Raw genomic sequence first — 16,266 nt, forward strand, 5'->3', positions numbered from 1 at the left:
ATATCCCTGTGGGATGCCGAGGTACTTGTAGCATGTCTGTACATCTGCTTTGTGCCCTGCTGATAATTCCACTCCATCAGTGTTGACTACCTTGCCTCTCTTTATTACCAACCGGGCGCACTTCTCCAGTCCAAAGGACATCCCGATGTCTTCACTGTAGATCCTTGTCAGGTGGATCAGTGAGTTGATGTCTCCTTCTTTTTTCGCATACAGCTTGATGTCATCCATGTAGAGGAGGTGGCTGATGGTGCTTCCACTCTTGAACTTGTATCCATAGCCAGACTCTGTAATTATCTGACTGAAGGGGTTCAAGCTTATAGCAGAACAGCAATTGGACAGTGCATCACCTTGGTATATGCCGCATTTGATGGTCACTTGTGCTAGTTGTCTTGAGTTGACTTCCGATGTTGTTCTCCATTGCCCCACTGAGTTTCTGAGGAAGGTTCTTAATTTCCTGTTGACATTGTAGAGAGCCAAGCATTCACAGATCCAAGTGTGTGGCATTGAGTAATAAGCTTTCCTGTAGTCAATCCAGGCTGTGCTGAGATTGGTCTGTCTGGATCTTGAGTCTTGAGTGACTGCTCTATTTTTTAGAAGCTGGAGCTTAGAGCCTCTGGTGTCAGACCCAATGCCTTTCTGAGCTGAATTCATATACTGGTTCATATGGTTCTGTAGCTTGGTGGCTATGATGCCTCTCAAGAATTTCTGTAAGACAGGTTATTGGGCGGTAATTGGATGGAACTATTCCTTTGTGAGGATCCTTCATGATCAGCACTGTTCTTCCTTGTGTTAGCCAATCTGGGTGGTGGCCTGCTTCTAGCAGTTGGTTCATCTGTTTTGCCATGCCGTTCATGTACCGTTGTTAATGTCTTTAACCAGTAGGTGTGGATCATGTCTGGGCCAGGTGCTATATTTATTTATATATTGTGTTTGCCATTAATATAGCTACAGAATATATCTCTTTTTCTCCTGAAGATTTTCTATCAGGAATAGGTTGACTAGTTTCATCTCGGCATCTGGTTAATATACAACTATTGGTAGCTATTCACTGGTTCACATATATATATTTTTTATTTTTCACAGGTAACTGGGTGTATTGGGACATTTTTTTCCTTGGTTGGGGGTTTAATGGGGACATTGGGGAGAGCCGCCGACTAGTGGGGGCGCCATACCGCAGAAATGAAGGGTGCCAACCTCCACTGCGTGGCAGGACCCAGTATAGTGATCTACAAGGACCTATTAGGATACATATCATTTTTTAGTTCCCTGAATATTATTATTATTGCTATTAGTATTATTATTATTCATTTTTTAGCGACATTTATTCCATGGCGCTTTACAAGTGAAAAGGGGGCAAATATAGACAAATACATTAAACATGATCAAAAAGCAAGGCACTAACAGGTACACAAGGAGGGAGGACCCTGCCCGCGAGGGCTCACAGTCTGCAGAGGATGGGTGAGGATACACTAGGAGAGGGTAGAGCTGGTTTTGCGGTGGTTCAGTAGGTTGAGGATCACTGCAGGCTTGTCGGAAGACGTGAGTCTTCAGGTTCTTTTTGAAGGTTTCTATGCGTGTTGTGGTAGAGCGTTCCAGAGTATGGGGGAAGCACGGGAGAAGTCTTGGATGTGGTTGTGGGAAGAATAACATCTATTCCCTATTGAAATATGTAATTTTTCTTGTCTGTAGTTTGAAAAATGATTTTAACTTTGTTTAATGAAAAGTTATATTTTAGGGGTCCTTGTGTTTATTTTTTTTGCTTTCTAAATTTCTAGAGTGAGGAAGAATCACTCACCACAATCTGTTGAGTGAGAGGAGACTGCTCCTTGGGAGGTTCTTGCAGTTTCTTTGTATTGTGGCTCTGCTGTCCACAGTCGTAACAGACAGAGCCGCCCCTCCTGACATATTCTACCTTTCTCCCCCCTTCCTGGTATAACTCCCTTTGTTCTGCGAGTTTGAAGCCACTCATGTTCCACCACATTATCTACTTTTAAAAGTTCTTTTGCGTCTTTCCCCTCCACTCAGGGTGCGCTTTTACAAGTTTCTTTAATCCATCAAGAAAATAATTTTCTAATATACGTATATGAAGTGTCCCCTGGAAAATATCACACATCTGTGCAGGTGATCCGTGAATGGGTGAAATATTTTTCTACAGTCACCTCTTTTTCTTCAGTTATGTCATTTTAAAGATATAGATTGTTCTGTTTTGTTAAAGTCCAATGCTGCAACATTTTACAATATTCTTCCCCTGAAGCTAATGTCTGTAAATATTCTGTTCCAGATCTGTCAATCAGATAGTCTTTTGACTGTCCTCCTATCTTTTGCTTTATAATATGTGAAATTACATCTCCTCCTTCTGCATCTACTGACTATTCTAAATCCTGCTGTCACACCTCTGTTGTCTGGTGACCTAGGACCAGGGGCTCCTTCCCTGTCCCTAACGCTAGGGGTGCCCTAGCTCGCCCGTTTCCCTGGATTCTGTCTGATGGTGATAATGCCAGGTCCACGTACCTTGCCTTAGGACCTTAATCCACCCTCAGTCTGTACCCTTCCCACACATGCAAGAGCGGAGTAGTAGTGTACTGTGATACACCAACCAGACTAACAAAGTAATATGAACAAGGCTAAAGAAAATTACCAATCATGCAAATATACACACACAAACAGAGGAGAACACCGGGGAGTGGAGGTTGGGGTTAAACCAAAGTAGGAGAAAAGGAAATAACACACTCGAAACCTAGCAACAGTCACAGATAAATCCACAAAATGCCTTTTCCAGTAATAATCACCGACAACCTCCAGCCATGCAGTATAAGCTAACTCTGACAATGAGTGCTAGCTGGGACCCATTTTATACAAGAGATGTGAGTGGCTAATAGTGCACAGCTGAGAGCCTTAATGCAGGAAAGCTTCCAGGAGCTCTCAACTGAGCAGATTAACCCCTGCCCTTCTAAAAGAAGTTTACACTATTTAATATGTAGGTGAAGTGCTTCTAATCAGTGCAGTAGTAGGAGAAATCAGAGGCTGCGGTCTTCTGGCTCCTCTGCTGTGGTAAACCCGTGACACTTGCTATGTGCATTTATATGTAACCAATATCTGTTGACTTTGCCTATAGAAAGGAACAGGCTTCATGTTACGGTTAGGGAGTTGTTTCATTATAGCTACCGGTTTGCTTGGGCTCCAAGACTTGAATTCTTTTGTAGTCACCTTGTGAGAGCGGGCCATGCCTCGTGTGTTGGGAGTACTGGTCGTTGGTATCTGGGAGAACCCTATATCAGGTGGTGTATTATCAGCTCCAGCTATCACATGAGTCTTTGTAACAGGCAAAACAGGAGCTCTTGGGGAAGTTATCTATCTACAAATGGAACAGTTATCTTTCCAGTCTAAATTCTGTACTGTACATACTGTTCACGTCCACCATCCTGGTCTGTAATAGGAGGAAGCACTAATGGTTTTGCCTGATTTGTCTGTCCAGTCCATTATTAAAACATTAATACAAAATTCTTTCTTGTAGACAGTATAATCCCCACTGCATGTTTATCCTTCTGTGAAAAACAAAATGACCTAACTCTACTTTCTCAATCAGTGATCGCTCTCCCCAGAGATTGAGGTAGACTGTCCCATAACTGATATCTCCAATGTATGGAGTCTAATGCTGATTTTTGGCTGATGGCATGGAAGTGTTGTTCCATTCAGTCATTTTGAGAAGAGGTGCCGGCAGACATTTGTATGACCTCAACCATAGTTTCTCCTTCGTCCCTCATTCTCTCATACTCCAGAGTTTGCCGTTTGAGCTTGAGGATAGAAGTATATGACCTCACGCCTATACCTTCTTACAAGAAATTCTTCTATTTTTTTTGTAAAAGTGATAGCCCATTCCAAACCCAATGAAAAAAAACCTGGTAAATGTGGCTGCACCATGTGAAAGTCCTATATAAAAAAAATTGTGTTCGTTAAAGTTTTTTGAAGTGGGAGGTACCTGATGTGCCTTCACAATGACTGCATACCCTCCTGAATCCTATAGGTCCTGCTTATTCATAGTATAAGGGCACATATGGTTAACCTGTCCTAATTTGTCTGTTGTTTATCCCACTAGATTTACCGAACATCAATGTTAACCCATTATCTACCAATGTCCTTTTTTTGGGACGCGTAATCTTTAGCTTCTAGCAACTAAGATTTTATAATTTTTATAATTAGGTCCAATTTTTTGTGGTGTTTGTGAAATGAATGTTTTCAAAATAGGAAATCATGTCATTGTCATTTTTAATTGAATATTGGGACGCCCTTTTCTGAAAAATCCGAACTTGTAAAATAAAATTTTAATTTGGAAGTAATGGGTTAATGCTTATCCTTGTAAAATATGAAGAAACAATGTAATTGGCTGTATAATTAGCAATAAACCACACATGCAGTGTTAATTCCTTTTTTTGTGTGTTAATCTTCCAAGATTTTTTTTAAAAAGGGTTTTTTTCGTGTTTTAGAAAAGTGAACCCCAAGCACTTCTATGTACATAACAGAGCAAACACTCTTCCTCTCCAAGTGGAGTGTCGCCACTGCTTCAGTCCCAGCGTTTTACCTGTAGTGGTGATATTGTGTCACCAGCTCACCTCGCTGCCGCAGCCGATCACGGTTCTCCGCTATCGTCTGGTTGTACTGACCACATTGGCTGAGCGTAAAGGGTTTGTCCACTACTACGACAACTGCTTCTTGATCTGAATGTTTGTAAAAAGAAAAATACTTGTAAAATAAAAAAGAAAATGGTGGCACTCACCAGTTATGTTTAAAAGGCCAAAATTTATTCAAATCACTAACAGTTATGGCATGGGAAAGAGTGGCACATGTAGCAGACATAACTGGTGAGTGCCACCATTTCCTTTTTTTTTTCTTTATGCAAATGTTTTTATCTTGGTTGAGCACAGTTATAACTGATCTATGATCAGTTCTACATTTAGCGGTTTTAATCACATGTTCCATGTTGCCCGTTTTCCCTCTTAGGCTATGTGCACACGTCAGGATTTCTGGCAGAAATTTTCCTGACAAAAACCGTACATTTCTGCCAGAAATCCGCATGCGTTGTTACCGCGTTTTTGCCGCGTTTTTTTTTTTTTTTTTTTTTGCATTTTTGTTAGTTTTTTTCCAAATGCATAGAGTCGCGGGAAAAACGCGGAAAATCCGCAAAATTAATGAACATGCTGCTTTTTTTTACCGCGATGCGTTTTTTTCACGGAAAAAAACGCACCATGTGCACAAAACATGCAGAATGCATTCTAAATGATAGAATGCATAATGTATGCGTTTTTAATGAGATTTTATAGCATTTTTATCGCAAAAAAACGCAAAAAAACCTGAACGTGTGCACATAGCCTTACTGTTTGTTCCGAAAAATACTTGTACTCCTGTCCTGAGCCGGCAACTTTCCAACGGTCTCTGCACTCGCGTTCCCAGTACTCACGTGCAGTTGTTGTACATGTGTCCTGCGCCCAATCACCTCTTGTGTCTCTGTCCCCACCTTCAGATGTATTCGATATCAAGAGGAAGTGATTATGTATACTCCAAAGGCAGGGACAGTGACTCTAGCGCTGATTGGGCACAGGACTCACGAACAACAACTGCACGTGAGTCCTGGGAATGCGAGTGCTGGTAATGCTGGAACAGTACCAGCAATAAGTATGTGTTTTTTTTTTTAATTTATTTTAACGGGGCAAACATTCAGATTGGAAAGGGGTTGTCCTAGTAGTGGACAACCCCTGTAAGGTTTGGCTGTAGAGGTGAGATGGGCTACCTATGGAATTTCACTGATACAGCAAAAAATGCTTAAACTGAAGCGGTGGCAGAGCGCCAGCGCTTGACCCGGGGAAGGTGAGTACCTGCTCCGTTATCTATGAGTTTCTCTGATTTATCTCTTATGACTGTCAGATTGTGGGAAAATCTTTTGACACTTATGATCACCAGTGTGTTTCCTAAATGTCTTCAAAAATTGTATTAGAATGTTCTTCACTTCAGAGGAAGATGAGCAGTTTTAACTTTACTGTTGCTCATTATGGCATACTTTGTTATATACTATGTTTACTTGTGTAGCTCTGTCATACTCCATAGCACTTTACACATATTGTTCTCAGTGCTCCTGTTAAAGCTCACAATCTAAATTTTCCTATCAATATGTCTTTGGCATGTGGGAAGAAAACTTGAGTACCCAGAGGAAACCCATTCAAACCTACAAAGTTGGAGCATAGTAATTGATTACCAGCTGTATAACAACTTTTCTAAGGCTTTTGACACTGGATGTTTTTAACTTGATTGCTTCCACCATTTTTTCCTTCTGTTTCATAGGTGGGACCTTGCGTATATATGCAGACAGTTTAAAACCCAATATTCCATACAAAACCATTCTTTTGTCTACAAACGACACAGCAGATTTTGCAGTTATTGAGGCGTTGGAAAAATATGGTATGGAGAAGGAAAATTCTAGGGAGTTCTGCATTGCCATGGTAAGAACCATGTAGTTTTACACCAGTAACTTTGTACTAGTCATTTTATGCTTGATGGGAGTGTATGCACCTTCCCCTGCTTCCATATCCATTCAGCTTTTCTCACATACGTGGCACTGTCTTGCTGAAAAGTCCTTGAATGATGGCTTCATGTTATTTATGTGTAAGACCCAGGGGAGAGTGCCAGGCGTTTTCAGGAGTATTCTCTAAATCCATTTGCTCTTCATTGGATGATATCTGGAAATATATTTGGCAAGTGAAAGCAAAATCATTATTATTGGTGATTCAATAGATAAATGCTGCATAGTGGCTAGGGTGCTTTCTAGGCTGTACAGCTGCACCCTGTTACTACACCCTTCACGACAGAGGGGCTGCACTTGTGACTGATCTCCCCCGGCAGGTGACCATTGTGTTGCACTGGACTAAGTTCTGGACACATTTTATGGCTTACCCACTACTTCTACCTCCTAATCATTCCTTTAGGGCTGGTTAACCGCTGATTGACAGGTTACCCCATATCTAAAGTATGCTTAGCAGCAAGCTACTACATTCGGCAATACAATCGCGGCACAAATGCTGCTGTTTTATCACAATTGCCGCAGTACGAATAGTGTACTTGCCCTGTGTTTGTTTTTTGCTTGGAAATGAGAAAAGAATGACAATCTTGACAAAACCATTTTACGGTAGCTGTAAAAAATTAAGTTATTGGAGCTCCTCATCAACTTGGCAGCTGCTGAATGCAGCAACACGTTAACAGACTTTTATGAAACTAAACTGTGATAAGTTAATTTTTAATTACAGAGGAAATTCTGGAATTCTATTGATTGACTTATTCACATGGTCTTTACTGTTTCGTCAAATTGTACTCGTATGTAGAATGTGGCCTAAGCGGTTTTAAAACACTTTATCCTCCATGACTTTAGAGAATTTTTTTTATTGGCTGTTTAGCTCACTCTGCGATAACCTCGGCCAATCCAAATAAATATTCAGATGTATTACTGGGTAATGAAAAAAAGGCAATCCAATATAAGAGAAAGAAGGGACACGTCAAGCGAAATAACAACTTCACAACCTTTCATGTGTCCCTGCCTTTGATACAAGCTTACACGCTGAGCCCGCATCGATTCCGGCACATGACTGCTGACTTAATCAGCCATCATGTGCACCTAACTGCCATGGGCTGAGCAGAGCATTTAACATGTGTTGGCAGGGGGACGGGCTATTCCACATTCCCATCGGCGTGCCCTTGACGTGATCTTGGGGTGCCGATGGGTTGTCATGACCTCCGAGGGTCTGCTGATGACCCCCATGCCTGTTATTATGATCCTTCTGTGAAAGACAGTATTTACCTTATTTTTCGAATTATAAGACACACATTTATCATCCCCAAAATTAGGGGGAAAATGTGAGTGCGGGGGGGGGTGTGTGTTGCGGTGGTGGTACGGCGGCAAGCCACGTATGGTGGCCACCATTCTTTTTCCGGCGTCCGCCTTCCAGGTTCTTACTCCTCATTCGGCGCAGATGGAGGGAAGCCGAGATCTTCATCCATGCCTGCCTCTACGCGATGTCTTTTGGATAATGACTGCGGATGTGGCGCGGGTGCAGATGGATCTTTCGGCTTTCTCTCAGTCTGCGCATGTGCTGCATCCGGCGGCAGGGTCCAGGCATTGCTCCGCTGCAGACAGAGCCCTAAAGCTGAGGAGGGAGAGAAGAGCGATTCTCCTCCTCCTCTGCAGGGAAGGATAGTGATTGGTGGATGGAACTGTTGCTGAGCTGCCTCCACCAATCGCATATCTGTCCCTGCACACTATTTAATGTTGCAACTACGGTACTCACAAGTCAGAGATCCTTTAGGAAAGGTGAGCAAACAACCCCCATCATCCTTCAGAATATACTGTATCATTGGGTATATTCTGAAGGATAGGCATTGAAACCAAACCGAAAATACCTTGATAAAGGCCTACCCTGGCCGAAACGTCTGTTTTTGTTTGACTGATCATTGATCTGAATAAATGAGTTCTGCAAAAATATCCACTTGGTGCCTAAGGTTTTTCATTCTATGATATTCTGAAGGATGATGGGAGTTCTAGCCATATTTAGTGTAAATATACACTGTAATGTAGTGGGCTAGTGGCCAAAGTGTTTATTGCAAATGTGAATACCACTTTCCTCATCTTAAAGAATACATCCATGTATACAATAAGTGGGTGTATTCCTGAGGATGATGGGGGTGGTAGTCACAATATATGGTACTGCAGGCACTGTACGGTAATTCACACGTCCCCCATAACAGTGCGTCATCCATAGATCCTCCATATCAGAGCATTATCCACCAAAGAGTGTATATCCTGTAGATCCCCCATAAGTGTGTACCTTGTACATCCCCCATATCAATATTACAGTATTCATTCATCATAGCTGTAGCAAGAGACATGGGCCCCATATCCAAAATCACAAGCTGATCTAATGCCACTAGGTAAAAATTAATAAAACTGAACATGAGGTTCTTGGTTCAACATTCTGATTTAGACTGTATGAAGCCGCTGTCCCGGTGAGCTTCTTAGTGAGTAAAAATAGGCGAAACCCCTCTTGCAGTCTCCAGCTTCGGAGCATGGGTGCTGTGGGCACCAGGTACCCACCTTGTTGGTTTACTGTTGCTGTGGATGTGGTCGGCGCATGACACTGCACCTTTACGGCTACAGTATTTAAAGTTAGGGATCCACCGAGAGGTTCATACAGTCTGATCAGAATGTTAAACTAAAAACTTCTTGTTCAGTCGTATAAGGTAAATTTTTGCCTTGTGGCACTAGATCAACTTGTGATTTTTGGATATGCGGCCCATGTCTTTTCTTCAGCTATGGTATTCATTCATGTTCTCAGTTGAAGGACACAGTGCTGACAGTTTTTTCAATACTGTATTTTGTTGTAGAAAAATACTGTATTGTTGGCTGCTGCTGCATATTGTGCATTTTTCAAGAATGTCAAAGCAGAAAAGGCTGGCCTATAAAATTCCCTTTAAACTGGATGTTATAAAATATGCTAGTGAGCATGGGAACAGAGCAGCGGAGAGAAATTTCGGGCCGCCTTCAACTGAGAAAATAAGAGTGGAGGAAACAGGAGGAGGAGCTGGAAAAAGTGGGGAAAAAAGCAAATCTGGTCTTTGTGGGCGTGGAGCAAAGTGGCCTGAGGTAGACGTGGACATAAGAGTGGATCACACGACACAGAAATAATGGCCTTTCAATGTCAACGAAAATGATAATATACAAAGCTAAGCGGATTGCTGCTGAGAGGCAATGATGACTTTACTGGGCCACCATCATGATGCTTCAGATTTATGAGGAGATGTGGCCTTATTATGCACACCAAAGCAAGAATTGTGCAACAAATGCCGCAAGAATATGAAGCCAAGATGATGTCTTTCCACAAATTCGTAATTGACACCAGAAAGAAAAATAATTTTGAAATGGGCCAGATTGGGAATATGGATAAAGTCTCTCTAACCTTTGATGTTCCATCTAACAGGACTCTACATGTAAAGAGTGCCAAAACCATAACTGTAAAAGCCGCAGGACATGAAAAAAACCCATTACATAGTTGTGTTGTCCTGCTGTGCCGATGGCACGAAACTTCCACCAATGCTCATCTTCAAAAGTAAAAAGATGCCAAAAGAGGCAATCCTATGAGGAGTCGTCGTGCACTTTCATGAGAAAAGGATGGATGGACGACAACGGAATGAGAGTGTGGGTTGACAAAGTTTGGTCCAAACGTCCTGGGGGCTGTAAAAAAACAAAACAAAAAAACAAACAAACATGCACTGTTAGTGCTTGACAAGTTTAGAACACTATCAGTGAAACCACAAAAAATGTCTTTAAAGAAGTGAAGACCAATCTGGCTGTAATTCCAGGAGGCTTACCAGCCAGCTGCAACCCCTCGATGTTTCCATCAACAAACCATTTAAAGTCTTCATTCGAGAAGAATGGAACAAATGGATGGCTTCTGGCAATCCTGATCTGACACCGACTGGCTGAATGAGGAGACCCACTATCCCTCAAGTTTGAGAGTGGGTGAAAACATCATGGCAATCAGTGAAGGATGAAACCGTTATACGGTCATTCAAAAAAATGTAGGATTAATAATGCCTTATGTGGCACCGAGGATGGTGTGCTATATGAGGACAGTGAAGAAAGTGACACCAATGACTGGGAGAACCTGAGTTTCCTGAATGCTGACAGTAGTGATCAGGAATTCCTGGGGTTGTATTTTATTAAAGTTTTTTGCGCACTATTTGGCTCAAAATATATATTTTTATTTTCCTCTCTAAAATCTAGGTGTGTCTTATAATCAGGTGCGTCTTATAAAGTGAAAAATACGGTAGCTGCTGTTCAGAGGAGATTGTGTTTTTCAGCATACATAGCAGTGCTAATGCACTGCTATACAGTCCTGCTAATCGTTATTGGCACCCATGAAGTGCAAGTACATAGTATGGAATGCCTTCTGAAAAAATGAATCCAATTGAACCGTTTTTTTTTTTTTTTTTGTTGGATAGAGCACTCGTGTTAAATACAAATAAGCAAATGATAAACCATAATTTAAAACAAAAAAAATGAAGGAAAAATGGAAAAACCTAAAGCTTGCTGTGACACTGCTATTGGCACTCTTTTACATTAAATTAATATGGAAACACATTTTGACTTGCCTGTGGTAAATCATAAATGACAATCACCTGTGATTAATTTTCGGTGCCCATGTGACATTAATTAGCCAATGAATGATTACTTCAGTGTTTTAAAAAGCCACATGGTAGGTTCTGTTCCTTTGTCACCATGGTGAAGACAAAGGAGCTGTCTGAGGACATCAGAACTGCTGTTGGCAAACACAAGACCTCCAAAGGGTATAAGGCCATCACCAAACACCTTGGTTTCCCAGTTTCCATAGTGCGCATTAAGAGCTTTGCCAAGCATGGAACCGTCAAGAACCTCCATGAATGTGGGGAAAGAGGGAAATTGACAAAAGATGCCTTTGAAGGTTGGTGTGAATGGTGGTAAAAACACCACGTCAAGCATCCAAAGACCTGAAGGCCAATCTGGAACAGTCTGGGGTCATGGTTTCGACATGTAAAATATGCCACACACTAAACCAAGCAGATCTTTATAGGCGAAGGAAGAAACCATTGCTGAAGAAAAAACCTAAAACTGAACAACTGATCTTTGCCAAAGAGTATCTTGACAAACTATTATCCTTCTGGGAAAATGTTCTGTGAACAGATGAAACAATAGAGCTGTTTGGCAATGCAAAGCCACAGTTTTACAGATGACGCAATAAAGCTTATAAGGAAAAGGACACTACTAACAGTTAAGCATGGTGGGAGATTCATAATGCTGTAGGGTTTCTTTGCTGTGTCTGGTATTGGAGGCTTTGACCGTATCACAGGAATCTTGAAATCGGAGAATTTTCAAGAGATTTAAGAGCAAAATATCTTACCCAGTGTAAGAAAACTTGGTTTGAGTTCAAGATCGTAGGTAAGATAACCCAAAGGATGCATCTAAAAGTACATAGGAATGGTTAACAGAGAAAAAAAGACTATTTTAAAATGTCCAGTAATGAGTCCTGACCTCAAACCCATTGAAAATCTTTGGGGTGAGCTGAAATCTACCATTGGGGAAAAGAACACTGCAAACATTCAAGAGTTTGAACAAACTGCAAAGCAAGAATGGGAGAAAATACTGGCTAAGAAACTTATAGATGGCTAGAAGAAAGGTTTGGAGGCTGTCCTCAATACCGAAAGGTGTGCAAACCAGAATTAACCCCTTAGTGACAGAGCCAATTTGGCAATTTGGTACTTAGTGGTCAGAATTGTAAAAATTGTATTGGTCATTGTGACTTTGAGGTTATAACTCTGGAATGCTTTAACAGATCCTGCTGATTCTGAGAATGTTTTTTTGTGACATATTGTGATTCATGATAGTGGTAAAATTTCTTCGATATGACTTTATTTATGAAAAAAAACGGAAATATGGCAAAAAAAATTTAATTTCACAATTTTCAAACTTTTGATTTTTATGCCCTTAAATCAGAGAGAGATGTTGTCACACAAAATAGTTGATAAATAACATTTCCCACATGACTACTTTACATCAGCATAATTTTGGAAACATTTTTTTTTTTGTTAGGAAGTTAAGGGTTAAATGTTGACCAGCGGTTTCTTATTATTACAACAGCATTTACAAAACCATTTTTTTAGGGACCACATCAAATTTGAAGTCACTTTGAGGGGTGTACATGACAGAAAATAACCAGATGTGACACCATTCTAAAAACTGCATGCCTCAAGGTACTCAAAACCACATTCAAGAAGTTAATTAACCCTTTATGTGCTTCACAGGAACTGAAGCAATGTGGAATGAAAAAATGAACATTTTAACTTTTTTTTTCTCAAACATTTTACTTCAGAACCAGTTTTTTTTTATTTTCACAAATGTAAAAAGAGAAAATGAACCACAAAATTTGTTGTTCAATTTATCCTGAATACGCCGATACTCCATATGTGGGGGTAAACCGCTGTTTGGGAGCACGGCAGAGCTCGGAAGGGAAGGAGCACCGTTTGACTTTTTCGACGCAGAATTGGCTGGAATTGAGGTCGGACATCATGTCGCGTTTGGAGAGCCCCTGATGTGCCTAAACAGTGGAAACCCCCTACAAGTGACACTATTTTGGAAAGTAGACCCCCCAAGGAACTTATTTAGTTGTGTGGGGAGCACTTTGAACCCCCAAGTGCTTCACTAAAGTTTATAACGTAGAGCAGTGAAAACTAAAAATCATTTTTTTCCACAAAAATAATCTTTTAGCCCCCAATTTTTTATTTTCCCAAGGGTATCCGGAGAAGTTGGACCCCAAAAGTTGTTGTGCAATTTGGCCTGAGTATGCTGATACCCCATATGTAGGGGGGAACCTCTGTTTGGGCCCCTAGCAGAGCTTGGAAGGGAAGGAGCACCGTTTTACTTTTTCAAATCCGAATTGACTGGAATTGAGATCGGCCACCATGTCGTGTTTGGAGAGCCCCTGATGTTCCTAAACAGTGGAAACCCCACAATTCTTACTCCAACCCTATCCACAACCCTAACCCCAAGAAACCCCTAATCCTAACCCTAACACACCCCTAACCACAAACCTAACCCTAACGCACATCCCTAATCCCAACCGTAGCCATCATCCAAACCCTAACTTTAGCCCTAAACCTAACTTTAGCCTCAACCATAACCCTAACTTTAGCCCAACTCACTTTAGCCCAACTCTAACCCTAATGGGAAAATGGAAATACATACATTTTTTATTTTATTATTTCTCTCTAACTAACTAAGGGAGTGATAAAGGGGGGTTTCAGTTACTATTTTTTTTATTTTGATCACTGTGTATTGTTGCAGTGTGCCGGCCAGCAGATCTCGGCCTGCGCATGCGCCCACCATTTTCTTTCCGGAAGAAGATGCTGGCGGCTTTTGGGAGAGGCAAGAGGACCCAGGGACACCGGGAGGTACATGGGGGGGGGGGGGGGGGAAGAATCGGGAACCCTATTTCTCTCTCCTCTGATGTTTGATCACATCAGAGGAGAGGGAAATTAAATGTGAAATTTGACTTTTTTTTTTGTGGTTGCCGCTATATAACAGCGATCGCAAACCCGGGGTCGGTAAAAACAGACCCGAATCATGTTCTGAATGAATTTCTGACTCTGGGGGGCGCTATACACTTTTTTTTTCTCAGCACCGTTATTTAACGACGCGGTGGTTTAACCCCTTTCTGCCATCTGACGTACTATTCCGTCCATGTGACGTGGCACTTAATCCCCATGGACAGAATAGTATGTCATAGGTGATCAGCTGTGCTCACGAGGGGAGCGCAGCTGATTGCGGCCGGGTGTCTTCTGATTCTCACAGCAGACACCCGGCACTAAGTGCCAGGAGCGGTCACGGACCGCTCCCGTCAGTTTAACCCCGGTGGCATAGAGAAGCATCGTGCAGGGAGGGGGCTGCCTGCTTGCTTCCCTCAGACCCTCAGAACAACGCAATGCGATCGCATTGTTCTGAGGTTCTCCCTGCTTGCAGACTCCTGGATCCTTGATGGCCGCAGGGTCCTGCAGGGAGGTAGCTTCTCAGTGCCTGCTGAGAGCAGGCACCGGCAAGCCTCCTTTACTTCCTGTCAGATCGCTGCACAGTGCTGTGCAAAGTGTCAGGTCAGCGATCTAGCTTTATAGTGTGATGTCCCACCCTGGGACAATGTAAAAAAAAAAAAAAAATTTATACTGTGTAAAACTATTTTTTTTTTTTAAATTCCTAAATAAAGAAAAAAAAAATCCAATAAATACATGTCATGTAAATAAAAAAATAAAACAAAAAAAGTACACATATTTAGTATCGCCACGTCCGTAACGACCCGACCTATAAAACTGCCCCACTAGATAACCCCTTCAGTGAACACCATAAAAAAATAAAAAACGAGGCAAAAAACAATGCCTTGTCATCATACCACCGAACAAAAAGTGTAATAACACCCTATTAAAAAGATGGATATAAATAAACATGGTACTGCTGAAAACGTCATTTTGTCCCTCAGAAATACGAGCCGCCATACAGCGTCATCAGCGAAAAAATAAATTTATAGCCCTCAGAATTTAGCAATGCAAAAATATTTTTTTATATAAATTTGTTTTGTATTGTATAAAAGCGCCAAACATAAAAAATTATATAAATGAGGTATCACTGTAATCATACTGACCCGAAGAATAAAACTGCCATATCAATTTCACCACAAGCGGGACCCAAAGCCCCACCCAAAAGAAATTAATGAATTGGTTTTTGTTCATTCTGCCTCACAAAAATCTTAATAAAAAGCGATCAAAAAATGTCATGTGCCCGAAAATAATACCAATAAAAACGTCAACTTGTCCCGCAAAAAAACAAGACTCTGTGGGCCAAAATATGGTAAAATTGTAGCTCTCAAAATGTGGTGATGCAAAAACGATTTTATTTGCAATAAAAAGCATCTTTTAGCGTGTACAGCTGCGAAACCTAAGCCCCGCTATAAATAGTAAATCAAACCCCCTTTATCACTCCCTTAGGGGGAAATATATATATATATATATATATATATATATATATATATATATATATATATATATATATATATATATATATTACCATTGTTCGGATTTGGGTTAGGGTTGGAGTTAAAATTGGAGGTTTCCACTGTTTAGACACATCAGGGGCTCTCCAAACGCTATATTATTATTATTATTTATTTATATAGCACCATTAATTCCATGGTGCTGTACATGAGAAAGGGGTTACAAACAGTTACAGATATTATTTACAGTAAACACGTTTACAGTGACAGACTGGTTCAGAGAGGAGAGAGGACCCTGTCCTTGCGGACTTACATTTTATGGCGTCCGTTCTCAATTCCAGCCAATTCTGCGTTGAAAAAGTCAAACGATGCTCTTTCCCTTCCGAGCTCAGCTGTGGTCCCAAACAGTAATTTACCCCCACATATAGGGTATTGGTGTACTCGGGACAAATTGGACAACAACTTTTGGGTCCAATTTCTCCTGTTACCCTTGTGAAAATAAAAAAAAATTGGGGGTAAAAAATCATTTTTGTGAAAAAAAAAAAAAGGATTTTTTATTTTTACGGTTTAACGTTATAAACTTCTGTGAAGCACTTGGGGGTTCAAAGTGCTCACCACACATCTAGATAAGTTCCTTAGGGGGTCTTGTTTCCCAAATGGG

The 16,266-nt window shown here is 41.1% G+C and overlaps 1 protein-coding gene across 28 annotated transcripts in view; it reads left to right on the forward strand.

Annotated features, from left to right (window-relative positions):
• Window positions 1–16,266, forward strand: part of AFDN (afadin, adherens junction formation factor) — a 359,169-nt gene that overhangs the window by 96,080 nt on the left and 246,823 nt on the right. For all 28 annotated transcript variants that reach the window (XM_077283193.1, XM_077283195.1, XM_077283199.1 and 25 more), the window contains exon 6: window positions 6,334–6,491. In XM_077283193.1, the coding sequence (XP_077139308.1) occupies window positions 6,334–6,491 (158 nt within the window). The remainder of the gene's footprint in view (window positions 1–6,333; window positions 6,492–16,266) is intronic.

This window comes from Ranitomeya variabilis, chromosome 2, assembly GCF_051348905.1.
Source record: "Ranitomeya variabilis isolate aRanVar5 chromosome 2, aRanVar5.hap1, whole genome shotgun sequence".
NCBI classification, from domain to species: Eukaryota; Metazoa; Chordata; class Amphibia; order Anura; family Dendrobatidae; genus Ranitomeya; species Ranitomeya variabilis.